This window comes from Hylobates moloch, unplaced genomic scaffold (genome assembly GCF_009828535.3).
Source record: "Hylobates moloch isolate HMO894 unplaced genomic scaffold, HMol_V3 SCAFFOLD_16, whole genome shotgun sequence".
Classification (NCBI taxonomy): Eukaryota; Metazoa; Chordata; class Mammalia; order Primates; family Hylobatidae; genus Hylobates; species Hylobates moloch.
Window position 1 is genome coordinate 47150967 of NW_026652291.1, and position 27652 is coordinate 47178618.

Below are 27652 nucleotides of genomic sequence, written 5' to 3' on the forward strand. Positions count from 1 at the left end.
TTAAAATATTTAATGTATGAATCTAAGGTTGCCTCCTAGGTCCAACTGGATTTAAATGACACTTTTTTTTTTCATTTTTATAATTAGTAGAAATATTTTATTGTAAAGGCTGAATATACTAAAATGCTTGGTTTTGTGAAATCTGATTTTCCAACTGTAAGTTACGAGCACTTAGGAAAAAAGCAATCACTTAAATGAAAACTAAAAGTATAAAGCCTATGTTTAAAACATGGCCTTTATTAATACTGCCCACTGAGCTCCATTTTTATTTTACATTGAGATACTTCTGCTTTGCAAAGAAAAGACAGAAAAGTGCATTTTACAAGAGTACTTTTTTTGTTTTTAATTCTCTGAGAAAATGGAATCTGAATCACAAGTTCACAATGTGGTAAAATGAAATTAAGAAACAATGATTTCAGTAATGCTATGCCATCACTAGTGTTTAGCTCTGACTTTTTCTTGTAAATCAGATCCTGATATACAGTCTAGAGCATCTAGGTTATTATTCTACAGCATATTAAACACAGAAAAGGAGGTTTAAAAAAAAAACCCCTTTCAATGTACAAACATGAATTTAAAAATTGCTTTTAAAAAATCACCTTTTTACATAATGTATATGCAAAACTGCTTTAAATACATGATTTTGGAAGAATTATTTACAAAATGTATCAGTCTGTGGAACAATTCACAGACAAAGCATACATAGTTGCTTTACTTAGTTGTTGCATCTCAACTTTGGGAGATATAAATTCATTCGGCAGTATAGCAAACATAAAAACTGTGACAAAGTATCTTAAGGGCAACCAAAAATTTGATCCTCAAAACAGTTTAAATACTAGGACTGCCAAAGTTTCTAAACAAGGACATACTTTAATGATCCAGATGCCCATTTATAGTTCTATACTGTTTGACGGACTGAGACAGACTCCCTTTAACACAGGCAAGGCTGCAGGATGCAACCTCCTGTAAAAAAGACAGCTGAGAGCTATTGTCATCCAAAGAGTGAATTAACCTAGAATTTTCTTTTTTTCAATTTTATTAATATTTTAAAAAATACATAAAAATACAACATCCAATGTCTGAATAAATATATTTAACAAGTTGCAAGATAATACCTTATTTTACACAAAAAATTCGGCTTTAGAAATCTTGTTAAATAACTTCATTGTTGTTATATATTTCATTTTTGTCTTTTTGTAACAAAATAAAAACTCTGAAATTACATAGAAAAAAGACAAAATATTTTTGTCAAGGGATAAGATAGTCCACTGAAAACTTATTCACAATTCCACTGTAAACATTAATAAACATTAAAATATTTGCATAATTGTGTGCTCAAAAATCCTATAAAAAGTGGAAGACTTATTACAACTGTAGTTTTCAGTCAACTACACTTCCTTTCACAATTTATTTTGTCCCATTTACACCTTTAATCCTGGGCACACTGCTGAACATATACTTTGGCAGTTCTAAATAGCAAGTGCTTCCACAAAAATAAAAAAAACAACAATAATGAAAAAAAAAAACCACAACATAAACCCCCTACTCACCAAGTGTTCAAATACATCTTAGTGAAAGTGCAGCAGTAATTATTCAGCTGGGTAATATTTTGATGTTTATCATGTGCACTTGCTTGTCTATGATTTCTATAACACCTGAAAGCTTTATTATACAAATTCAAATTTGCTAAGTGCCCTTTGTTCTATATCACAACAAACGAAAAACAAAAGTAAAGAGGAAAAATTATGACAAATATGGCAGGCTGCTTAACCTTCACTTATTAATCAGCTTATTTTTTGCAACAAGAAAAAAGAAGAGAGAGGGAAATAGATACAATCCAGCCTGGAAAAGTATACAGGATATACTTAGCAATGTCAAACCAGTTGAGTGCTTTCTGTGGTTGTAATTCAGGGTTTGGGGATTTATGTCCATGGCAGCAAACTGCTGGGAAGGTAGAGAAAATGTTTATCACCTGCATTCTACAGCAAGTACATTTTGTGGGGGAGATGATGATGAGGGACTCATTCCAGTGTCTGATGAAGCAGATGACATGGAGGCTCCTGCATGAGACACTGTGGAATCAAAACAACTATGTTAGATCCAAAAACTGTTACACAAAGATACCCAGCTAACAGCAAATTAGAAATAAAATTCTTAACATTATTCACCTTAATCACAGGCCTCTTACATGTCACATGAAGGAGTAACAAATTGTCAGCAAAAATTTTGTTTGGCTCAATTAAGTGGAGTTAGTCTTTGGTCAGTTAAGTACTACTCAACACTTAAAAAGACGTCATAAAATGTAAAGATTAAAGAGACAAAAACTCTTAAACCTCTAGTTGGGAGATCCCATGAAGGAACTTGGCTCAATCAGAAACAAGGTCAACCTGAGATAAACATGGAACCATACGGAATTTCTGCTTTATCTATGGGTCACAGGACTATAAGAGAATTAATTTAACTCAGGATTTCCTCTGACAGGTATCAGAATCATGGAGATCAGGATCGAAGTAATGATGTGTGATAAGCAAAAAGTCCTCAGATGGTTTTAACATCATTTTCTCCAGGAGGACATAACACAGATTAGGGATTGGTACTCTGAGCATTAGGTGTTTTGCCACTTTTTAAGCTCTTTGCTTTTATCTTTTCTTTCCTTGCAAAACTCTTGTCTTCTGCCAGTCTTTGCCTGATCCTATTTTATTTAAAGTTTTAATTTTTGTTTATTCAAGTATCATGACAACCTCTGGGGCTCAAGCGACCCTCCTGCTTCAGCCTTCCAAGTAGCTACGACTATGGGTACATGCCACTGCACCCAGCTAATTTTTTAATTTTTTGTAGAGATGGGATTTCACTACGTTGCCCAGGCTGGTCTCAAACTCCTGGACTCAAGCGATCCTCCTGCTCCAGCCTCCCAAAGTGCTGGAATTATAAGCGTGAGCCCTATGCCCAGGCAACAAATTTTGCATGTATGCTAGAAATCACTCAAATCTCAATTTAATAACTCATTATAAAAACCTAAGCAAATAAAAATGGGGAAAAGGCTATAATAAGCTGGGCATGTTGGCTCATGCCTATAATCTCAGCACTTTGGGAGGCCAAAGCAAGAGGACTGCTTTAGAATAGGGGTTCGAGACCAGCCTGAGCCACATAGTGAGAATGTGTCTCTACAAAAACTAAAAAATTAGCTGGGTGTGGTGGCAGGCACCTATGGTCCCAGGCACCTGTGGTACCAGCTACTCGGGAGGCTGAGGTAGGAGAGTCGCTTGAGCCCAAGAGTCTGAGGCTGCAGTAAGCCGTGATCACACCACTGCACTCCAGTCTAGGTGCCAGAGCCTGTCCCCCCACCCCCAAAAAAAGACGGTAATAAAAAAATCTTTTTGGCTGGGCGCTGTGGTTCATGCCTGTAATCCCAACACTTTGGGAGGCCGAGGTGGGTGGATTACTTGGGATCAGGAGTTACAGACCAGCCTGGTCAACATGGTGAAACCCCATCTCTACTAAAAATACAAAAATTAGCCAGGCATGGTGGCGGGCACTTGTAATCCCAGCTACTCGGGAGGCTGAGGGAGGAGAATAGCTTGAACCCGGGAGGCAGAGGCTGCAGTGAGCCAAGACTGCACCATTGCACTCCAGAGCCTGGGCAACAAGAGCGAAACTCCCTCTCAAAAAAAAAAAGAAAATCTTTTTAATTGTCTGAAATGTATGTCACTTTTAGGAAACTGACCCCAGAGCAAGTGGTGGGTTCTCTGAAGAAATTTTAATTTGCTAATTTGTTCTTTTCTTCTTTTGATATTCAAAAGTTCTGTAAAGACTTCTTGCTATTTACAGTTTTTAAAAGAAAAGGATGAACATGAGAAGTCTGATCTCTTTCCATTTGCTCCATCCTGTTCCTATTTCTAGGAATTAAAAACCGCTGGACTTGGAGCACAATGGTCAAGGCCACACATGACAGGTCACTCTACCACAAAGTCATCCTCTAAATCTCTACTAGAGGCAGAAAACTTCTCTCAACATGATCAACCCTATCAAGTAATTTACCTTTTGTTTTTTAAGAGACATCCCTTCTGGAGCTTTCCCCTCCTGTTCCATCCTACTCCTGGAATAGTTGCTTTCTAGGTCTGCTATGCAGTGGTCATCCTAGAGCTTCCATTCACCATCACCTTCAGATATTCCTTCACTATTTTCCTATGTAGGATTCCTTGTTTGCCGGTCCCATGTCTTCTTAGCTTGGGCTTCTAGTTTCTAGTACTACCATTGAGAAATCGGATGTAAGACTCTTGATGCTGTTCTGAGATCCATTTCTTTTTATATATGTATCTTTATATGGTAAATTTTTAGAATCTACTTTTTTTTTTTTTTTTTGAGACAGACTCTCACTCTGTCACCCAGGCTGCAGCGCACTGGTGCAATCTCGGTGCTCACAGCAGCCTCCACTTCCAGGTTCAAGTGATCCTCAAGCCTCAGCCTCCTGAGTGGCTGGGATTACAGGCATCTGCCACCATGCCCAGCTGACTTTTGTAGTTTTAGTAGACACGGGGTTTTGTCATGTTGGCCAGGTTGGTCTTAAACTCCTGGCCTCCGGTGATCTGCCTGCCTCTGCCTCCCAAAATGCTGGGATTACAGGCATGAGCCACTGTGCCAGGCCTAGAATCCACTCCTTATCCATAGGATTCTGAAATTTCATATGCTTTGGTGATTTTCACCCCCATTATTTATAGAGGGCACAGTGAGTCCTTTCAATTTCCTAACTCATATCCTTCAGTTCTAGAATTTTAAAAATATCTTTGATGACAACTTCCTCTTGTTTATTCAACTCTCCTTCTAGAAATCCTATGATTCAGAAGTTGGATCTCCTCACCAGATTCCATATTTCTCTTATTTCTTCTCTCCTATTGTCTTTTTGACCCTCTAGTGGAATTTCTTCAGCTTCACTGCCTTATTTTTTTTTTTAATTCTTGCTATCATATTTTTAAAATATCCTTCTTGTTCTCTGAATTTTTAAAATAGTTATTATGCGTTTGTTTCAAAGTGGCAATATCTTTCCCTTTATCTCTGGATACAAACTGAACATCCCTAATCCAAAAATCCGAAATCTGAAACTTTTGAGCACCAATGTGATGCCACAAGTGGAAAATTCCACACATAAGCACTTACCACAAACTTTGTTTCATGCACAAAATTATTTATATAAAATTACCTTCAGGCTATGTGTATAAAGTGTCTATGAAACATAAATGAATTTTGTGTTTAGATTTGGGTCCCATCACCAAGATATTTAATTATGTACAAATATTCCAAAATCTGAAAAAATAAAAAACCTAAACACTTCTAGACCCAAGCATTTCAAATAAAAGATACTGAACTTGGATTAAGAATAGTTTTGTGCTATTTTTTTTAATATGGTACATTATCTGTTTTTTTCTTCCAGTTCCTTTTTATTCTCCTTTTTCTACTTTGGCTTCTGCCTTTATGTAGGGTCTGGTCATGTGGCTTCCATATTTAACATTAATGTCTGGTCAAATGTCTGGTCATGTGGCTTCCATATTTAACATTAAAAAGCTGACTGAAAGCTGTATATGAGCATCAGGGCTTTTAAATATGGACAATGCACATGTAGTGATTGGCGAGGATCTTGATTTTTGTTTGAGGAACATCCAAATAGTAGGTAATTTTTCTTGGGCTGGTCATTTTCTTTAGAAGCATCTTCCAATCCCCTCCCAGGAATAAGCATAAGCTTGGCTGCCAGCTTTCAGGGAGCCAAGAGGATTAGGCCTTGGGTTAGAAGAGGGAAACTATTCAGTATGCAAACTTTCACTCTATCCCTTATTTTGGTTTAGCACTTAATCATTACCCTCAGCTGTGGCTGGTGCCCCCAAGTCTACAAGCCTACTGATTTCCTCATTCTCTTTTAAGTTAATCTATTTTCTGCTTGAATTGGGGATGAGGTAGACGTGCCTCACAGATGGGAAGAAGAGATACAATTTCTCCTTCCATTTTCAACCAATCCCATTTCTCAGCATTGTCCCATATCCCTTCTGAAAGCTTTTCTGGGCTTACATGGTATTAATTGGCGTGCTTCTTGTTGTTTTGTCCCACTACAAGGACAAGCAAGCTTAGTTTCAGCATTATCTCATCTGCTAGGACAGTTACAGTAGTCCATCTGTTATGCAGCTTCCAAAAGATCTACTGTTGACATTTCTTGTCTGTTGTGGTCATTCTCTTGTCCTTTTGAGTTTAGGGCTTTTAATTTCCTTTACTGTTATTTTAGCAGGGCTTGGGGATGGACTGTATATGGACATGTTCATGTTTAACTGGAAGTCAATCCTACAACACCCGAAGGGCTAGCTCAGACACTACTCCCTCTCTGTGACTACTCCAAAGTAACCTCTCCTTCCACTAACTCCTGTACTTGTTAATATCATTCTCAGGGTATACACTGTTCCACTAGATGTTAAGATCTTTGAGAAGAAAGTCTGTATCTAACTCATTTCTGTACTTCCGCCACCTGGCAGAGTGCCTGGCACATGGCATGTGCTCTTTAAAGTTGCTGAGCTGCACTATCTTATATTTTAGTTGCTTAGGAAATGATTTATAATCCCAACAAGATAATCTCCTTGAGAATAAGCCTTATGTCTCATTCATTTTGGTGAACCCCATAACAAATACAGTGCCTGTTAATAGACGCCAATAAATGTTTGAGCAAAGAGTGAATTTCAGAAGGACTATGCTCTACCTGAGAATCCATCACATTTAGTACAATCACACATTTTGAAAAACAGTTCATACTCCCTTTTAAGGGTGTCATTCTGATTAACTCAGTTGCTGACCTACTCATTTCAACAACAGAAAACACTAGGAATTTAAAAACAGCCATTAATGAATGTGTACTGTATTCAGAGAGTATCAAATTTAAATCTTCTAAAATGATAGGATATAGTTTTGAAATATAAGGGGAGAAAAATTATAATAAAATTACCTTCCCTGTCTTTCTTTTTTAATCTTTTTCTCCTCCTGTCTATGGTTGCAACTTCAGACTTCAAAGACATATAATATTTTCTGATTTCCTGTAGTTTTTCTTGGAGAAATGAGATTCTCTCTGTACTGTTCATATTATCTAATTCATCTAAAAGGGGGGAAAAAAGTTAATTTGGACTTTAAAATAATTCTGTGAGAAAAATGATGGCAGTTCTATCAAACGTCTAACTCATAAATCAACAAAAGCTTTAGTTTATTAAAATCTACTACAGTAAGCTGAATAAGACTGTAAACAGGGAAGATGTGAATTAAATTCATGATTAAGAATTATTTTTAGATCCCAAATTTTCTATACTAAACATTTATTACTTAAATGATCAGAAAAAAAACATAAGAAAACATCAACACAAACTAACCCTGACCTATCTATAATTACAGTTATCAGAATAGTTTCCCTGTATTGACATTTTCTTCACTACTACTAGTTACATAATAGAAATAACTACTGGTTATTCCTAACTGTTAGTGCTACAAAGGGCACTTCAATTTCACTGATTTATATAAATCATACATGGCTTCTTAATGGAGACCTTCCTGTAAGTCAATATTTATCAAGTTAGTTTTATGAAAAGACACAGATTTACACTTAAGATAACAAGTGGTGATTCTTGCTGAGGCAATATTTGGAATATCTAAATAGTTAATCATTATTCCTTATTTTATTAACATTAATCCAAGTTGATATTTTAAGATCTATTCCACTTTACAGTATTCATCTATCAAGTTTTCTATAAGCTTCTTACTGAGTTGAAAGCTCCATTTATATGTCCTAGGGGATGAATTCGGGTGTTTCTCTCTGTGTTTATCTTTCTCTCCATCTTTGATGTGCGGGGATATTCTTGCAGGAGATCGTGCAAGTTTCTGTGGCTTAGATACATTAAGATGCTTTACTGGGGTACATTTACTTGAATTGTCTAGGACAGGAAGATCTTCACTATCACTGCTTTGTCCTATAAATAATAAAAAAGATTGACTCAGATTATAAATAAAATTCTTAAACATCAAAACGCAACAGACCTAACAATTACATTTTTTGGTATCCTACAGCAATACGTGCACAAATGCACAAAGTTTATAACAATATAAAAAAAACCAAAAAAACCTAATGCTCACCAAGGGGGAAAAGGTTAAAAATGATAAACTATTGAATACTTTCCTAAAGTTGTTAAAAAGAATGAGCTAGAGTTCCTAAGAATAAAAATGGCAAAATATCTAGTATAATACTGTTAAATGAAAATGCAAAGTTATAAAACAATATAGTATTGCTCCATTTATGTTTAAAACAAGCCAACAAACTGCTAAAAATACTAACACTATACAAAAGCTAGCACTGAAAAACACCAACCTGTTCCATTCTTTTCATTTTTGGCTGTAGCACTTGTTCGCTTTGGGGTACGCTTTTGCTTTTTTGCCATTAATCCACTATTTCCATCACTTGGCCTTTTCTGACCTGAAATAAGGGGAAAGAGAGAACGTTGGAAAAAAAAAAAAAAAAAGAGCAGGTATATTTATTCAACAGACTACACTGACATTTCTTTCTTTTTAATAAGAAAAGAAGAGAGAAAAGAAAAAGAAAGTACTTTACAGATCAACAGTACCTAAAACTCAACAGTTTTAATTTTTGGTTTCATATAAGCACTTACTTTTCCCTAGAAAGTCCTTACCCTTCTCTCTGCTCTCTCTCTCTTGTACAATTATACTACAGGTACCAGGGGCAACATTAGTTTCAAATCCGTTTGCCGATTCCCTCACACAGAGACCTTCTTGAGATTCTTCAGCAATACTATCAACTTCAATCGTTACATCACTCTCACTTTTTATGCTTCGAGACTCATCTTGACTAAGAGTAAGTGGTGAAGCTACTGAAAAGTTATGTTGGACTACAGGAGGTAGGGCAGGTGGAATAGAAACAAGAGAGTTAGACTCAGAGCTTTCAACTGCTACGTCCTCAATGCTGGTCTTATCCTTTTCATCCAAATCATCCAAATCTACTTCGTGGCAAACCAAGGTTTCAGGCCCGATCAGAGGCATTGCATCCTCATCTTCTTTTACTGGAATATTTACAGTTTCTTCAGCTGGACTATCAAATCTTTCACTAGTCAGCTGTTGGATGCATTGGTTTGACTCTGCTATCAATGATGGCATTCCTTCATTTTCTCTTTCAAAGTGCTGTTCAAAATTTAAGTTTTTCATTCCCTCAGATCCAATACAATCACTGGTCCTTTCTTGAGATACAGTATTTGTCATTTCCATTCCATTCTCAATTCTTATTTTTTTCTCTGGTGATGATTGTCCTAGTATTTTCCGTTTCAACTTCTTTTCTTTCACACATTGGTCAATTTCATCTTCTGTAGCAGAAGAAAAGTTTTTATTGTCTAATGAAGACAATTCAAGACTACGAGCTTCTATATGAGGTTCACTTCCTGCTTCATTCTGGCCAAATGATGAAATCTTTATAATTTCTAAAGAAAGATCTTTTGTCTTGCTTCGTCTTCCCTTTCCTTTTGGAGATTTTTCGGCTTCCTTCTTAACTTCTTCTGCTTGTTCCATTTTGTTCCCAAAAATCTGTACTATTTGTTCATTCTCTCCAACTTCTAACTTCAGGGTTTCTAAAGGCTGCATTTGAGTCCTATCATTTTCTTTTAATATATGTGCAGAAATCTTTGGATTTTCTTCATCTAGCTTATCATCATTCAAATTTTCATTTTTTTCTAGTTCATCTTTAAGAGAAAGTTCTTCATTTATTAAATTCTTTTCTAAAGCATCTTCTGTTTCACTATCAGATGAGCAGGAGTCTGTAAGAGGAAATATTATATTATACAGGTTTTTATATTACCAATGTAATTTTATAATAAAAATCTTACCAAAAACAACAATAAAAATCTTTAATCATGTACCTCTGAATACCTCCCTGTAGAAATTTCTGAAATAAAACAAATCGTAACATTTGTGCCAAGAATTTGAGGGGGTGGGGAAACTAAGCTCCAAGCAAAAATATATTACATTGCATATTGCTAACTCAAATCTATATGAAAAGCTATTTTGCAATATTCCCCAGTATCATATTTGGGTACAATAGTCTTTAAAAAAGATCAAAGGATTAGTACCTAGACATCTTAGACATGAAGTTTATTTCTTAAGTGGTTTGAGATAGTATCTAGGAGGGACAGGTGATGGGCATTTTGTATCCTAAGAAAGGAATATGACATTCTACTTAAAATAACTGTGGAAAGAAAAGGTTTTTCTTTTCTTTTCTTCTTTTTTGAGACATAGTCTCACTTGGTCGCCCAGGCTGGAGTGCAGTGGCGTGATCTCGGCTCACTGCAAGCTCCGCCTCCTGGGTTCAAGTATTTCTCCTGCCTCAGCCTCCTGAGGAGCTGGCCACCACACCCGGCTAATTTTTGTATTTTTAGTAGAGACGGGGTTTTGCCATGTTGGCCAGGCTGGTCTCAAACTCCTGACCTCAAGTGATCCGCCCACCTCAGCCTCCCAAAGTGCTGGGATTACAGGCATGAGCCACCGTGCCCGGCAAGAAAAGTTTTTAAAATGGGCAATTGGAATCCTCAAAACTTTAAATATTCTTAACAGACAAGAAAGTACAGGAAACAAAAATTGTTCCCTGTAAGGGAACTTGTAAAATAATAAAGTAGGGTTCTAAGACTGCATAGGACCTAAAAAAAATATAAAAATATTGTCCACATGGTGCTCAAATCCTCAAGAAGTTCAAAACTGCAAACATGAATTTTTTTTTTTTCTTTTTTCTTTGAGATGGAGTCTCGCTCTGTCACCAAGGCTGGGTGCAGTGGCACGATCTCGGCTCACTGCAAGCTCCGCCTCCCAGGTTCACACCATTCTCCAGCCTCAGCCTCCCGAGTAGCTGGGACTACAGGCGCCTGCCACTACGCCTGGCTAATTTTTTTGTTTTTTTTAGTAGAGACGGGGTTTCACCGTGTTAACCTGGATGGTCTTGATCTCCTGACCTCGTGATTCACCCATCTCGGCCTCCAAAGTGCTGGGATTACAGGCGTGAGCCACTGCACCCGGCCTTGCAAACATGAATTTTTAAGTGAAAAGGTGTATGCAGTTTTATTTTGTGGTTTTATCATAAACAGAATGTAGAATTCATTTTCATGTTTTAAAAAATCCCTTTCAGTGGTAGTTTAATAAGGCTGGTATGTAGTTGTATAGACTGAACACTGCACACACGTATGCCTTCTAAGAGGGTACCTTTCACTTTGTGGACATCTTAAACATTTGTCAGCAGAAGGCAGTAAAGAGGAAGGATGTCCTTTTATAATTTGCACACAAGCACCATATGGACTAATAGCAAACATGTAGTTCAGTATAGCTTTTTTCTTGAAAGAAGAGAAATTTTTATATAAGACAACCATTTAAAATTTCTTTTTTGGTGGCTGGGCACAGTGGCTCACGCCTGTAATTCCAGCACTTCAGGACGCTGAGGCGGGTAGATCACTTGAGGTCAAGAGAGTGAGACCAGCCTGGCTAACATAGTAAAACCCCAATTGCTACTAAAAATACAAAAATTAGCCAGGTATGGTGGTGCACACCTGTGGTCCCAGCTACTTGGGAGGCTGAGGCGAGAAAACTGCTTGAATCCAGGAGGTGGAGGTTGCAGGGAGCTGAGATTGCGCCACTACACTCCAGCCTGGGCAATAGAGTGAGGTGGGGTCTCGCTCTGCTACCCAGGCTGGAGTGCAGTGATATGATTACACTTGTTGCAGCCTTGACCTCCCAGACTCAAGCAATCCTCCCACCTCAGCGTCCTGAGTAGCTGGGACCACAGGTGCACACCGCCATGCCTGGCTAATTTTTAAAATTTTTTGTAAAGATCGGGTCTCACTATGTTGCCCTGGCTGGTCTGGAACTCCTGGGCTCAAGTGATCCTTCTGCCTCAGCCTCCCAAGGTGCTGGGATTACAGGCATGAACCACTGTGCTCAGCCTAAAATTTCTTAATTACATTTAAAAGTATACAGAGGTAGAAAAGTGGGGGAAACGAGTACAAGCAGAATAAAATATGTTCACCTATACTCATTATAAAACATGCCTGTACCACAGTAGTCTGTGTTCTCTTAGAACCACATGGTCTCAGCTGTGCTGAAAGATCCCAGATGAACAGCATTGAATTTATAGGAGACACTGGTGCAGGCTTTGAGGGAAAGTGTAGCACACATTAGGATGCATGGATTGTCAATTCACCTTCTATTAAAATATATTATTAAGATACTTATAAGAAAAAGTATTCCTAAATGAAAACATCACTAAATTTTAAATAACAATGATACAGCAAAATATTTTCTTCAAATCAAATTTTATAGTTTAAATCATATGAGATTAAAATCCTAGGTGATTTACAGGTTGAACACCCCTAGTCCAAAAACCTGAAATCCAAAATGCTCCAAATTCCACAACATTTTGGGCACCAACATGACGCCACAAGTAAAAAATTCCACACCTGACCTCATGGGACATGTTGCATCCAAACACAGGTGCACAACAGTTTCTTCAGCAACCCCAAGCTAGTGTACGGGTAACCTTTTAATGAAAACACAGCATCGTAGGTGGAGATTGAAAGCCTGCTGTTTGTTGTCACTGTTGTTTAGCAGCTGATACAGGTATTCTGGTGATGCTACCTTGCTGCTTAGTTTCCCCACACACACTATTTTTCCACTGTATTAATTGTAAGTAAGATATTTTACTGTTATGTAATTATGTGTGAATAAGTGTAAGAAAACTGCTTATCAGTAGGTGGCATATAAATTCAGAGTCAAGAATAACAGTGATGCCAAACAATCACAGACTGTTCACATGGGTGGCTGAGACAATTACACCTGTGATTTCTGATGGTTCAAAGAACACAATGTTTATTTCATGAACAAAACTATTAAAAATATGGTATAAAATTACTTTCAGGCTATGTGTATAAGGTGTATATGAAACACTAATTTTCATGTTTAGACTTGGGTCCGATCCCCAGGATATCTCATTATGTATATGCAATACTCAAAAAAAAAAATCAAAAATCAAAAACACTTCTAGTCCCAAGCATTTTGGGCAAGGGATACTCAACCGGTACTGTGAATATTTCACACAATGGAAGTTTTATTATTTATGTTATTGATTTTTTTTTAAAGTCAGCCATCCTCAAAATTGAGCACCTTCCATTCCATCTGACAGAGGTGAGCTGTCTGGTATATTGCTGCGAGCACTTCTAGTACCTGATTTTCCTTCACTGTTTGCTGTCTTAGATAAGCCATACGGCATGTTTGATGAAAGGGTTGATTTTAAAGGAGGTCGTCCCCGTTTTGACTTCTGCCTCTCCTCATCTCTCTTTTCGTCCTTTTCACTATCTTCTTTATTCTGGGCAACAACAACAAAATGTATGAGAAGGGCCAATGCTTTATGAAAAATGAACATTCTACTTATCAAAAGAAAACTACATCTAAAGAAAACTACATCTCAAAAAAGGTTTGATATTTTATATGTCACTTCCTAGTCTGTGCTTACAGAAGAATCAAGAAGAGTTTTCTGGCTGGTCTGAGAGGTTATCAGAACTTATTAACATTAGTGTCACTGAAATTGGTATATAATCCTCCACTGCTGAATTTCTAACATATTTTGTATTTATGTAAATACAATATCGTACAATTTATAATACTGCAATTATATTGTGATGGTCAGAGTCAGAGCATTATAAGGCTATACAACTATTCAGCACTCCCCGCTGTTCCCCACTATCCCCTGCAGAAAGGAAAGATATCTATCATCCAGTAGACAAAACAATGGGCAAATCTCTACAGCCAAGCTTGACAATTGAGGATGTGGGTGAGGGTACAACTGGCCAGTATATATGTGTTTTAAAATTTTAGTATTGGCTTCTAGCATTTAAAAGCCAAACTTCACATTTTAAGAAAGATAGTGGTCTTGAAAAATCCTAAAATCTGGCAACCCTGGGTCTGTATTCCCACAGCAGAGCGGTTAGTTCCATTCCGTCTAAATGAGGAATGTGACCTCTCGTTTGTCATGGTTCGTCCTACTTTATCCTTCTCCTATAAAGCCTCTACCGGAATTTGAGTTTGAAAGTCATGCCCTAGGGGTTGCTGGTTTTCACCTTTGCTGAAACAATGTGGTAATGTGTTAGTTTTAAGATTCTGGGTTATAAAGAGAAAATCACAATTATCTTTCAAGAATCAAGATTTTTTTTTTTGAGACGCAGACTTGCTCTGTCGCCCAGGATGGAGTGCAGTGGCGCGATCTTGGCTCACCGCAAGCTCTGCCTCGCGGGTTCACGCCATTCTCTTGCCTCAGCCTCCCGAGTAGCTGGGACTACAGGCGCCCACCACCACGACCGGCTAATTTTTTCTATATTTAGTAGAGATGGGGTTTCACCATGTTAGCCAGGATGGTCTTGATCTCCTGACCTCATGATCCGCCCGCCTCGGCCTCCCAAAGTGCTGGCATTACAGGCGTGAGCCACCGTGCCCGGCCAAGATGGTTATTACAATAAGATTAAACAGACACAATATTGTATATGCGTATTACTAAGCAAAAGAAGCCAATCTAAAAAGGCTATATGGTGTATGATTCCAATTACATGATATTCTCAAAAAGGCAAAAACTATGGAGAGAGAAAAAGTCAGTAGTTGTCAGGGGTTGGGGTGGGGGTAAGAATAAGCAGAACATAAAGGATTTTTAGGGCAGTAAAGCTACTCTATATGATACTATAGTGATGGATCCATGTCATTATATATTTGTCAAAACCCATAGAATATACAACACCAACAGTGAACCCTAATGTAAATGATGGACTCTGAGGGACAATAATGTGTCAATGTAGGCACATCAGTTGTAACAAACATCCCACTCTGGTGGGGGATGTTGACAATCTGGGAAGGCTACGCATGCATGGGGCAGAGAGTATATGGGAGGTCTATATACCTTGTTCTCAATCTTGGTATAAACCTAAAACTGTTCTTAAGTCTTAAAAAACATACAATACAATTTTGATAATTCCTATACATATTATAAAGGACATAAATCTACAAACATACTTTAGCTTTTTTCTTCTGTTTTTTCTTTGGTCCACCTTTGTCCAAAGGCCAGATTATCCTGTCAGCCTTCACCCACTCATCATACCTTAAAAAAAAAAAGAGTTTGTACAAACTTTATAAATTATAACCTTTTTGAAATGTATTCACCAAACAAAAACAACAGTGAGACAGATTAAATAGTTTGTTCTTAGTGTTGGCAAGAATATGAAGGGCACAGGGGCTGGTTTGCTGGTAACATGTGCCAGTAACTCTAGTAGGTATTTTGTATACTCACTAGGGAAAGGCAAGAGGATTTCTTAAGAGTTAACAGGTTTAGAGGGAGAGTCTTGGAAAGCAAACTCTAGATTCAAGACAATCTGAACTGTTTTGTTTTCCACAGCTTTTAGAGACCTGAGCTTATAATCAGATTCTGCACTAGAATTCGTGCTACTGAATGAATAATAGAAAGCTAAGTCAGATAAATTCAAATTTGCAAGGTGATCAGTTTCAGGTTATTTTATCAACTTATTTTATCAAGTCCATTTCAACTTCCTTTTCCTCCTCAACACTCTCTCTAGTCTCTAGTATTTCCAGTAAAATTTTCTTCTGAACTACATTGCCTTTAGGACTCTGAAATTTTTTAGAGATATCTGTATTTTACCTCCTTTAACTAAGTTTATTCTGTTTAGCTCAAGTTGAAAACTCATTTCCCCTAAACATTTACTTAAAAAATTTATTTTAAATTTTGTTTACTTTTATTTTTGGGGAGATAGTTTCAATGTTGTCACCCAGGCTGGCATGCAGTAGTGCCATCTCAGCTCACTACCTCTGCCTCCTGGGTTCAAGTGATTCTCATGCCTCAGCCTCCCAATATCGGGGATTACAGGTGCCTGCCACCACGCCCAGCTAATTTTTTATTTTTCGTAGAGACAGGGTTTCACCATGTTGGCCATGCTGGTCTCGAACTCCTGACCTCAAGTGACCTGCTCACCTCGGCCTCCAAAAGTGCTAGGATTATAGGGGTGACCCGGCACTTTTTTTAGAGAGGGTCTCACTCTGTTGCCCAGGATGGAGTGCAGAGGCATGATCTCCTGGGCTCAGATGATCCTCCCACCTCAGCCTCCTGAGTAGCTGAGACCACGGGTATACACCATTGCACCAAGCTAATTTTTGTATTTTTTATAGACACGGGTTTTGCCACGTTGCCCAGGCTGGTCTTGAATTCCGGGGCTCAAGTGATCTGCCCACCTCAGCCTTCCAAAGTGCTAGGATTACAGGCATGAGCCATTGCACCTGGCCTTCTCAAATGATTACCATCACTTTTGAACGTCTATAGTCCAAGTGACTAATCAGGGGCAAATAAGAAATTAAGCTTTCTAGAACTAAATAACAGTTTTTACATTATATAAATATACAAGTATTTATGGAATTAAGTCAAAATCTAAAAATATGTACAGTTAAGTAAAGAAACAACAGGCAGTCCTTGCTTTAGACCAGGAACGTCCAATCTTTTGGCTTCTCTGGGCCACGATGGAAGAAGAATTGTTTTGGGCCACACATAAAATAACACTAACACTAACGATAGCTGATGAGCTAAAAAAAAAAAATCTCATGTTTTAAGAAAGTTTATGAATTTGTGTTGGGCCACATTCAAGGCCATGCCAGGCTGCATATGGCCTGTGGGCCACAGGTTGGACAAACTTGCTTTAGACTGTAGCGTGTTAATAGAAACTCATGTATCTGGAAAACATATTTTTGCTTTGTAAACCAGTTACCATAGAGATGTACAAAGTAAGGACATGGTTTCTGTATGCATGTATTTCGGTTGACATGGTTCCATGACTACCTATACGGATGCTCCTTTACTTATGATGCCATTGTGTCCTGATAAACTCATCACAAATTGAAAATATCCTAAGTCGAAAAATGCATTTAATACATCTAGCCTACTGAACATCACAACTTAGCTTACCCTACCTTAAACATGCTCAGGACACTTATATTAGCCTAGAGTTGAGCAAAATCATCTAACACAAAGTCTATTCTATTATAAAGTCTTAAATATCTCATGTAATTTATTGAATACACTGTACAGTATTGGTTGATTAGTCTCATGATTTCTTGGCTGTTTGCTGTGGCTGCACAGTCTGATGAGAGAGTATCATACTGTATATCGCTAGACCAGGAAAAAAAATCAAAATTCAGGCCAGGCGCAGTGGCTCACGCCTGTAATCCCAGCACTTTGGGAGGCCGAGGCGGGCGATCACAAGGTCAAGAGATTGAGACCATCCTGGCCAACGTGGTGAAACCCTGTCTCTACTAAAAATACAAAAATTAGCTGGGTGTGGTGGCGTGCATCTGTAGTCCCAGCTACTCGGGAGGCTGAGGCAGGAGAATCGCTTGAACCCAGGAGGCGGAGGTTGCAGTGAGCCCAGATCGCACCACTGCACTCCAGCCTGGTGACAGAGCGAGACTCCGTCTTAAAAAAAAAAAAAAAATCAAAATTCAAAATTCTATGGCTTCTGAATGCATATAGCTTTTGAACCATTTTAAATTTAAAAAAATGAAGTTGAACCACTGTAAGTTAGGAACTGCCTGTACTATGATTTGAAAACTATCTTTCACTCATTAACTCAGTATCTAGTTTCTAAAATGAGACTGGCTATGAGCATCATACTAGGCTTTTAAACATCTGTACTTTATTAACTTATATGGAAATGTTTATTCATTTGAACATTTACTGAGGGCCTACTAGTATGCACTGTATCGAGAAGTATGTAGAGAATAATCATGGCCCATGCTCTCATGCAACCCATAGTCTGTTATAAAAGATAGACATATAGTAAAATCAAGTATAGTCTGGTAAGTGCAATAAGAGAGTTATGTATCTGATCCAGGGCTAACAAAGGGATAACTCTATCCAATTCCATAGGAGGTATCAGACAACCAAGAAGCACAGGCCTGATTTTTAGTGTACTTGGTCCTGGCGACACTGGACAAAGCAGTGTATCATGTAGGTACTTCTAGCACTAATATTGCTAACCAAGGATAGTCCCAGGATTTCTCAATGAGAGACCAGGACTCTTCTCACACCTCTTAAACTTGCAGATACTCCCTTTCAGGAGTCTGGCTAAATTCTTTAGGAACCGTGGTGGCTTCATCTCAATTAAACAGGCCAGAATTATACTAGCTTTTAGGAGTAGAGAAGAACAACGAAAAACCATGAACCAGGAGAGTACCAGTTAGGAAATTAATTAGAGAGATGACCAATCCAAAACCTGAGCGTATAATAAAATGACTGCTGAGAAGAGTCATAAAGCAAAACATTAAAAAAATGAGAAAGAAAGATGATAGGGGAAATTCTAGAAAGCAGAACACAGACATATACAGATGTGAAACAGGAGTGGATAGTTGTGAACTAAAGAATCTCAGGAAGAAAGAAGGCTATCATGTGATGCAACTGGAAATACAATGACTGAAAGTTGGTAAGATATACTCCTGTTCCCCTGAATTCAATAACATATTGTAAAGAAAAGAAAACAGTTAACATTCATGGAGCACTAAGTGCCAGGCATGGTTCTAAGCATTTACATCTAAATACAAATATTATCACTACAGTAGTCCCTGCTTAGCCACAGCATAGTTCAATTACCCATGGTTCAAAAATATTAAGATATTTTGAGAGAAAGACCACATTCATATAACTTTTATTACAATATATTGTTATAATTGCTATTTTATTACTGTTGTTAATCTCTTACTGTGCTTAATTTATAAATTAAACTTTATTGTAAGTACGTATGTATAGGAAAAATCATAGGATATATAGGATTCAGTACTATCTGAGGTTTCAGGCATCCACTGGGGGTCTTGGAACACATTTCCAGCAGATGAGAGGGAACTACTGCATTATACAACACCTCTACAAAATAGGAACTGTATTTTTCCCAGTGTAGAGATGAGGGACTTGAGTCATAACAGAGCACACATCTAGTGTATAGAGAAACCCAGGAGCAGTCTGCCTCCAAATAAATACAGGGCAACCTGAGATATTAAACATGCCAGATTTTGTAAAAGAGAACAAGAAAGGCAGCCCCTGACATTTAGGAATTTGCTTGGCACTATCAGCTGGGCCTTGGTGTTGCTTAGAGCTAGTCTGGCACTCATAGCTAGGCCACACTGTCCTGCTGTTGAAACATGAACAATTTCAAAGAGCATCAACATCAGACAAGTCCATTTTGTGACCATGATGTACCAAAACAAAAACAAGACCACTTCCTAATAGTGTCGGAACACAGAAAAAACAGGAACATTGTCCAGTCCACAAAAACAACCAAACGTCTTTTTTTTCTTGACTAATGCGGGTGATTGCTGTTTCTTTACCAATTATGTTACCTTGGTCTAACTGTCTCTCCTTCTAGATAAGATTTATTAAGAAAACCAATTATAATTACCCCAGCTTCCTGACAGGATCCAATATGGAGCAAAATCTCTTTTTTCTTTCTTTCTTTCTTTTTTTTTTTTTTTTTTTTAATGAGACAGGGTTTCGCTCCATTGTCCAGGCTGGAGTACAGTAGTATGATCATAGCTCATCTCAGCCTCCAACTCCCGGGCTCCAGTGATCCTCCCACCTCAGCCTTCTGGGTAGCTGGGACTATAGGTGCGTGCCACCATGACAGGCTAATTTTTAATTTTAATTTTTTGTAGAGATGGGGTCTAACTATGTTGCCAGGTCTGGTCTTGAACTCCTGGCCTCAAGCAGTCCTTCCGCCTCCACCTCCCAAAGTGCTGGGATTACATGCATGAGCCACCATGCCCTGCCTTTCTTAAACCCTCCCCAAAATCATCTAACGGAAGATCAAATATAAGTTCTAACGTTCTTTTTTATTAATTAGTCGACTTAGAATTATTACAGTGCTTGACATAGGCTTGATTTCTGATTAATGAAACAAACACTTGCACAGTTGGAAGTTGCAGGCCTGGCTCCCTGCTCATAGTCAGTAATATGTCTCCACAGAATTATGAATTATTGTTTTCCCAAAGATGGTGCCTTGAGCCTTTGTTGATTCATTTAACATCATATTACTAAGATGCCCTATAGTTCCCCTTGCTGTGTGTTCTCCCTCACTATAAATGAGTAATAAATGTAACTTGTTCTAACTACAGGTGTGATCCTGGTAGTCTCTGGCCAGAAGCATTGACACTGCTAGTGTAATAGCAGGAATGTCAAAGTCTTGGAAAATTCAGAATCAAGGTGTGCTTTTAATATATATACCATTATTTGCTTTCACTCTTCATAACATTAAGTTGATGGTCTATTTAATCATTGAAAAAATTTCAATAGTAAGAAAATACTTTCTTGCTTACCTGACATTCCATCCATAGTAATGTACCAAATATAAAACTTCTCCGTCATCGATTTCAGTGCTTTTAATACTGGCTTCATAAATTTTCTGAGTCTTCCCTCGTCCATATTTTACTTTCACTTTGGTTCCCGTTAGGCAGGGTTCCATGTCTTCCTCATCTTCCTCTCCTTCAGAGTCACATTTGCTTTCAGTTTCTTCCCTGCAGTAAGTTATAATACTGATAATGCTACTAATAACTTAATGGAGAATAAAATATGCTAAAAGAATCCAACAGGTAGATTATTCACAACCTAAGTATTACCTTAATAACATATCAGTGGAGGAGGAGAAGAAGGAGGAGAAGGAGAAGATTTTTGTGGCCTACTTACTAAGGAATTTATTATGTAAAGGTGCACTGTACCCAAAGTAAATCCATACTTTTTAAAAGCCAATCAAGTCACAGTTAATGATCATCTGTAATCAAATAAGTCACTTCTGACAAAACAAAATAAGAAAAATATGCTCTGAAAAAATTCTTTAGAATTCATATTTAAGTGCCAGCTAACGATGATCTGCAATCAAATAAATCACTTTTTGGACAAAACAAGAAAAATATGCTCTGAAAAATTCTTCAGAATTCATATTTAAGTGCCACCTTATATGTAAAAAAAGATTTAAGGATATTTTGTAACTTCCTGTAACTGAATTATCTTAAATCTGCTTTACTACCAAAATTAGAATAGTTCTTGGCAAGACTAGTTTTTTTGGTGGGCAAAATAATAAACAAGGGCTATCTACCTTAGTAACCATGTCTTTTAAACTAATTTATATTTTAATTAGTTTAATTAGCCCTAAAAAAGAAAAGAAATTTGAGTATTAGGTCATTTGTTGACACTGTAGGATGGCACCACTAGAACAAAGCTTTACATTTGTGTTGAATTCTATTTGTTTACTCATCTTCCATCAGCTTTTCTTTGTATTGATAATCAGGTATAAGGAAGATTAACACAGGGAGAGCTAAAAATACTTTTAATATTTTTATAATAAAACATTGTGTATCAATCCTGTAAAGACTCATAAGAGAACTGCATCAAAGATCATTCTAGTGTCACAAGCATTAAAAGCTCAACAAGTAGTATTGTGCTCTGTAATAAATATAGGGCATTATTTTGGTGATCCCTGGGGGTCCTGACATGAAGCTTTGACAGCCCATTTGCAGTGAGAATGTTTTCTCTTGGAAGGCACCTTCCAATAATAGACTGATAAGGTAAATTCAAAACACTATGAGAAAAACTACTTAAAGATAATATTGTTCTTATATTCAAGCCTGTGAAATTTTCTCTAAAATATATCTTTGTCCATTTACATAACAGTTATAGTCTTTTTAAATCACATTTTACATAGATGTATTATGTTTTATATACATATTACAATATACATATTTTGATGTTTTTCACCTTTGCTTAAACTTTTTGTCCAAATATTTAAAATTCTACACTCATTATACTCAACTCCAATTAGTTCCTCCTACTTTTCCTAATCCTAATTATATTTCATTACAGAACTTTTTTTTACTCACTAACCTAGTTCACATGTAATTGTGATAGCTCCTGTGCCTATTTGTATTTAATCAAATTACCTCTCCCATTCACCAATCATCCTATTTTTCCGAATATTTATTCTCTCAATGGCAGGTCAGTTTTCCCAAATTTGGCTTAACAACTCAAATTTCTAGAAAATCTAACATCACATAATAATAGAAAAATAACTATAGAAGAGAGCTGGTATTACAGGTAAGCATGTTATGTTGTTGGTCATTTAAAATTCATTTTTAGTTGTGTCCTAAAATTAGTAAATCCATTTGACAACACTTACAGAAACAGCTAATACCTTGGTCAGAGACTACCTTGATCTTGCTGGACTGCCTAATATTTGACTATTTTTAAGTCAGTTCAGTCCATACTTGTCTATACACAGAAAAAAAATACAGTTTTTACTCAACAACAAACAAGATGGACATTAAAAAATCTGAAATTTATTGGTGTGATGTGGGGCAAGAATGTATTTTCCAAACTAGAATCAGGGGTGCATGCCACTTAATCTAATACAGTAACTTGAAAAAAATGTCTTAAAGCTAACACACAGAAACATCTGCTAGTACTGTGCACCCATGTGTTTGTTAGCTTTCCCACATTGTACCTTTTTTAAAATGGAATTTTTGCTGTCGCTGTTTCCTCTTGTCCACTTCCTCCATTTTTCTCCAGCTCCCTTCCCTGCTGTCAACTGCAGGACCTTTCTTTTGACTGGGTGGCGCAGCCTTCTTTGAGGCCACTGTTTAGGGCACAAGTGCTATTAAAATGGTGCGACCAGTATATTCTCCAATTCCGAAAGGCAATACACATCATCTTCACAATGTGTCTCACCTTCATTAGACAAGAGGAATGGAAGTCCCAATAAGAAAACATTCCCTCAAACCTGAATCTCTAAGCAGGAACAAAGCACTGTTGTACCCCAGACAGGTGCTTCTGGAGAACAAACATAAGATAATGTACCTCTCTTGGCTTTTCTCTTCCTCTTCATCTGAGTCTTTGTCAGAATCCTCCTGTTTCTTAATTTTCTTCTCTTTTTGCTTTGGTGTATTTTTTCTCCCCAGTAGTAGGTCATTTTCTTTTTTCTCTGCAGTTTCATAGTCATCATCTACATCCTTATTTTCTGTATCATTATCTTTTAATTTGTCTTCTGTTTTCTCTTCTTCAATTTCCTTTCTAATAGAATTTACATCTCGAGCAATTCTCCTTCGTCCCTAGTAGAGGCGATAAAAGCTTTAAAATAGCTATCACTATAAAGGGGAAAAAAGCAGGAAAAGTATCTTTTCCTTTAACCTTCACAGCAATGCCTCTGGCTTGAAACATGGCCCTGAAAACCAACTCAAAGGTACCTTTCTCTTCCTTTTGAAAGTAAAAGAATAACCAATAGAATTACTTAATTATGTCCAGGTCTACTTTGGCTATATACTACCTAAGAAATATCTGTCAGAATCTGTTTGAATGAAAAAAGTAAACAACAACAAAAAAGAAATAAAAATTTTCTCCTTTGTTTACTACATCATTTTATCTCACTTTTATTATTTCTCGACTATAATAAAAATTTAAAATAATCTAATGTTAATAATAAAACATAACAATAATAAAACCAATCCCCTGAATTTTGCTTTTTTAAAAGCTCTGTGGTCTCTAATTCTACAGCTTAGTAAGACGAAATTTACATTGTCACTGTATTTGTGGATGATTACATTTTTAAAGGACTGAACTGCATCAATGGCAAAAAAGTGAGCAGACTTCTTTCAATGAGTATCTGGAGAGCTCGCTGGGCCAATAGCAATATGTTTTACCCCCACTAGCTTCTATCTAGCCCACTGAATGCTGAAATGACCATGACTGGTGAGCAATTTCACTATCTCCTAGGTTCTCCTTCAAGTCAACTTCTATATGCTGGGAGAAGTCTCCTCTTCTTGGTATAAAGCAGATAAAGAGCCAGCAACTTAGGAAGCATTAGGATACAATTAATATCTCAGTAAACAAATGTTTTCCCTAGTTGCTGGCTATGTGCTATTTACACTTCAAAGGTAGAAAAAGAAGAAATTGCTTTCTTTCTATCATAAAGCACTAACACACAAGTTTCAAGATGGCACTTCCATCTCCTCAGATCTACACAGTGGCTGGCACATAGCAGGTGGCAGGTGTTTTTTTTTTTTTTTTTTTTTTTTTTGAGACAGAGTCACGCTCTTTTGCCAGGCTGGAGAGCAGTGTTGTGATCTCAGCTCACTGCAACCTCTACCTCCCAGGTTCAAGCGATTCTCAGCCTCCTGAGTAGCTGGGACTACAGGTGAACGCCACCATGCCCAGCTAATTTTTGTATTTTTAGTAGAGACAGGGTTTCACCACGTTGGCCAGGATGGTCTTGATCTCTTGACCTCGTGATCTGCCCGCCTCGGCCTCCCAAAGTGCTGAGATTACAGGTGTGAGCCACTGCGCCCGGCCTAGCAGGTGCTTTTAAAATATCTATAGGTAAATGAATGAAAACAACTGCTATAAAATTTGGGTCTGTATACCTTTGTCCCAGAAATACCATTTTTATTTATTTATTCATTTTTTTGAGATGGAGTCTCGCTCTACTGACCAGGCTAGAGTGCAGCAACCTCTGCCTCCTGGGTTCAAGTGATTGTCTTGCCTCAGCCTCCTGAGTAGCTGGGACTACAGGTGAGAAATGCCATTTTTTAGAAGCCTGGCTTATATATGCAGATAAGTGATGAGGATATTTTTACAAGCAAATGTATTATAGCACTTTTTTTTTTTTTTTGTATTTTTAGTAAAGACGGGGTTTCACCATATTGGTGAGGCTTTGGTCTCGATCTCCTGACCTCGTGATCCACCCGCCTTGGCCTCCCAAAGTGCTGGGATTACAGGTGTGAGCCACCATGCCCAGCAGCACTTTTTAAAAATAGTAAAAAATTGGGAGAAAATCTTGGAGAAGGTAGATTTATGGTTCATCCATACTAGACAGCACACTGCAGATATTTTATGTAGAACAAGGAAGGTTTTTAGGTAATGAAAAGAAAGTATGTCCACGATACATACAATAAAATATTATTCACCTTTAAAAAGGAAGGAAATTCTGATATGTGCTACAACATAATGTCTTACAGACATTATGCTGAGTGAATAAGCCAGTAGAAAAGGACAAACACTGTATGATTTCACTTATATAAAAGTACCTAGAATATCAAATTCATAGGTACAGAAAGTAAAATTGTGATTGATAGGGGTTGGGGAGGAATGAGGAGTTACTGTTTAATGGGTACAGAATTTCAGTTTTGCAAGGTAAAAATATTCTGGAACTGGATGGTGGTGACACTTACGCAATGGTGAGAATGTACTTAATGCCAATGAAATGTACACTTAAAAAGAGTTAAGGTGGCAAAGTTTATGTTAAATGTACTTACCACAATTTAAAAAAAATTAAAAAAAGAAAAAAACAATTTGGAAATTTCATGACATTCACTAGAAGATTCCATTTAGTACATGAAAGAACAGTTTTAAAAACTGGTTTCTGAACTATAAGACAAAGCAATTTCACATTCTCTTTCATTAAATATGATTCCACCAAAAAATAAGACAGTAATTAGACTTCTTTGACAGTGTGGTAAATTCCTTTCTCTTTCTAAAATTTGATAAATCCTACTACGTAAACATCACTGGACACTGATCCAAATGCTAGATGACAATTCCTAAATAGACCTTATATATTAAAGGAAAGAAGGAGCAAAGTTGGAAGATACAACCAGCATACATGTACACATCACTAGAGCTACACAGTGTGCTATAAAGTTACAGAGAAAGACAAGATACCATCTAGTTTAGGGCACAGGCACTATAAAGAGGTGATTCATTTATTCGACATCTATTTAATAAGCCTTTATTATGTGCCAAGCACTATTCTAAATGCCTGGGATCTGTCAATAAAGGAAATAAACACTAATCCCTGACCTCGTGGAGTGTGATTCTAGTGTAGAGTGGGGCAAAATAGATAATCACAATAAACAGAATAAATAAGTAAATTACAGAAAGAGCAACATTAGAGGGACTGAGAGTTCCAAAGAGAGGAGGCAGGTTACAATTTCAGATAAGGTGACCAAGATAGCCTTCAATGAGCTGATACTTTAGCAGAAGACTTGAAAAGGAATATCTGAGATTCATCCCAGATGAGAATGACTTGATCGAATATAAACAGAAAACACAAGGAAGGGTTTTCAGGTAGAGGAAATAATATTCAATATATTTAGAAAAAAGTAGCTAGCTAAGCAGCATTAAATACTGGAAAATAAACTAGGTTCACTGTAGTACTTCTGTGTATATATGAAAATGGCTATAATAAAAAATTTTAAGTAATACTTAAACCAGATAAAACTAGTACTAAGAACTCACCCTCGGAGATTTTAATTCTATCTCTTCTCTTTCGCTTTCACTGTTTGAATCGATATTTTCCTCAGGTTCACTCTTCACTTCTGTTAAAGGCATTTCTTGATCTAATTTGAGAGCCTCTTCCATTGATTCTTCTAAGTCTTTTTTTTCCTCTTTTACTTTTGGTTCATGGTGATGAACAGTTCTGAACTGAATATTTGCCGAACGGCAGTACTCCTCAAAACCATAGAGATACCTAAACAAACAATATTTCATTTAAGAAATCTTACAGTCTTTGCATTTAACTTGAATTCATGTTATTAAACACATTTTTAAAAAGTAAAGCCCAGTAATTTAAAAAAATTTTTGTTACTCTTTTCTGTGTTACTATTTTCTTGGTGTTTTAGATAGAATTATAAACAGAAAAACTGATCATAAAATGCCGTCCTGAGACGTCTGAGCTTGTGATAACTAAACATAACTATCATAAGTTTTGATATGAAGGCTGTTCACCCCAAAAGATGTAGCTCTGTAACATGTATCATAATCGCAGACACTACCTACATCTTGATTTTGGAAAGGAAATCAGGACAACGTAAGAAATGGAGTAACGCAGATTTGATGCACTGAAATAACCTTCAATCACAAGTATCTGTCAACCTAAACCTTTTTATATGCTTTCTCTAACTTTAACGTTTCTAGATTGATGTATTCTTGTTAACAAAGTAAATGGAAAATATTTCCTATAAATACATATTCTTTGATGAATAAACTATACTACTTACTTTCTATAAGCAGTTTTTACATTGTAGGAAGCAGCTGAATTCAAAATAGGAATGCCAAGGTCCATATAAATTTGCTTCCATACAGCACCACTATCAATCTGGAAAATTAAGTTTTTATGTTAACATTTGCAAAGGGAATTAATCTTTTTTTCCTTTTTTTTTTTTTTTTTTTTTTTTGAGACAGGGTCTCACTCTGTCGCCCAGGCTGGAGAGCAGTGGTGCTATCAGGGCTCACTGCAGCCTCGACCTCCTGGGCTCAAGTGATCCTCCCACCTCAGCTTCCCGAGTAGTTGGGACCACAGGCATGCGACACCACACCTGGCTAATTTTTGTATTTTTTGTAGAGATGGGGTTTCACCATGTTGCCCAGGCTAGTCTTGAACTCCTGAGCTCAAGCAATCCACCCGCCTCAGCCTCCCAAAATGCTGGGATTACAGGCGTGAGCCACCGTGCCTGGACAGGAAATGATCTTTATCCT

The 27652-nt window shown here is 37.2% G+C and overlaps 1 protein-coding gene across 2 annotated transcripts in view; it reads right to left on the bottom strand.

Moving 5' to 3' along the window:
* Positions 1–499: 499 nt before the first annotated feature.
* The window catches only part of ARID4A (AT-rich interaction domain 4A), a 77974-nt gene continuing 50821 nt past the window's right edge, over positions 500–27652 (bottom strand). The window contains exons 14-24 of one of the 2 annotated variants that reach the window (XM_032179694.2): positions 27175–27272; positions 26414–26645; positions 22982–23232; positions 20452–20649; positions 15106–15190; positions 13273–13414; positions 8700–9830; positions 8381–8485; positions 7779–7985; positions 6977–7123; positions 500–2072 (exon numbers count right to left, since the gene is read on the bottom strand). In XM_032179694.2, the coding sequence (XP_032035585.1) occupies positions 1969–2072; positions 6977–7123; positions 7779–7985; positions 8381–8485; positions 8700–9830; positions 13273–13414; positions 15106–15190; positions 20452–20649; positions 22982–23232; positions 26414–26645; positions 27175–27272 (2700 nt within the window). In that variant the 3' untranslated portion in view covers positions 500–1968. Of the gene's footprint in view, positions 2073–6976; positions 7124–7778; positions 7986–8380; positions 8486–8699; positions 9831–13212; positions 13415–15105; positions 15191–20451; positions 20650–22981; positions 23233–26413; positions 26646–27174; positions 27273–27652 lie in introns of both variants that reach the window. The other variant, XM_032179693.2, reaches the window with a different exon arrangement.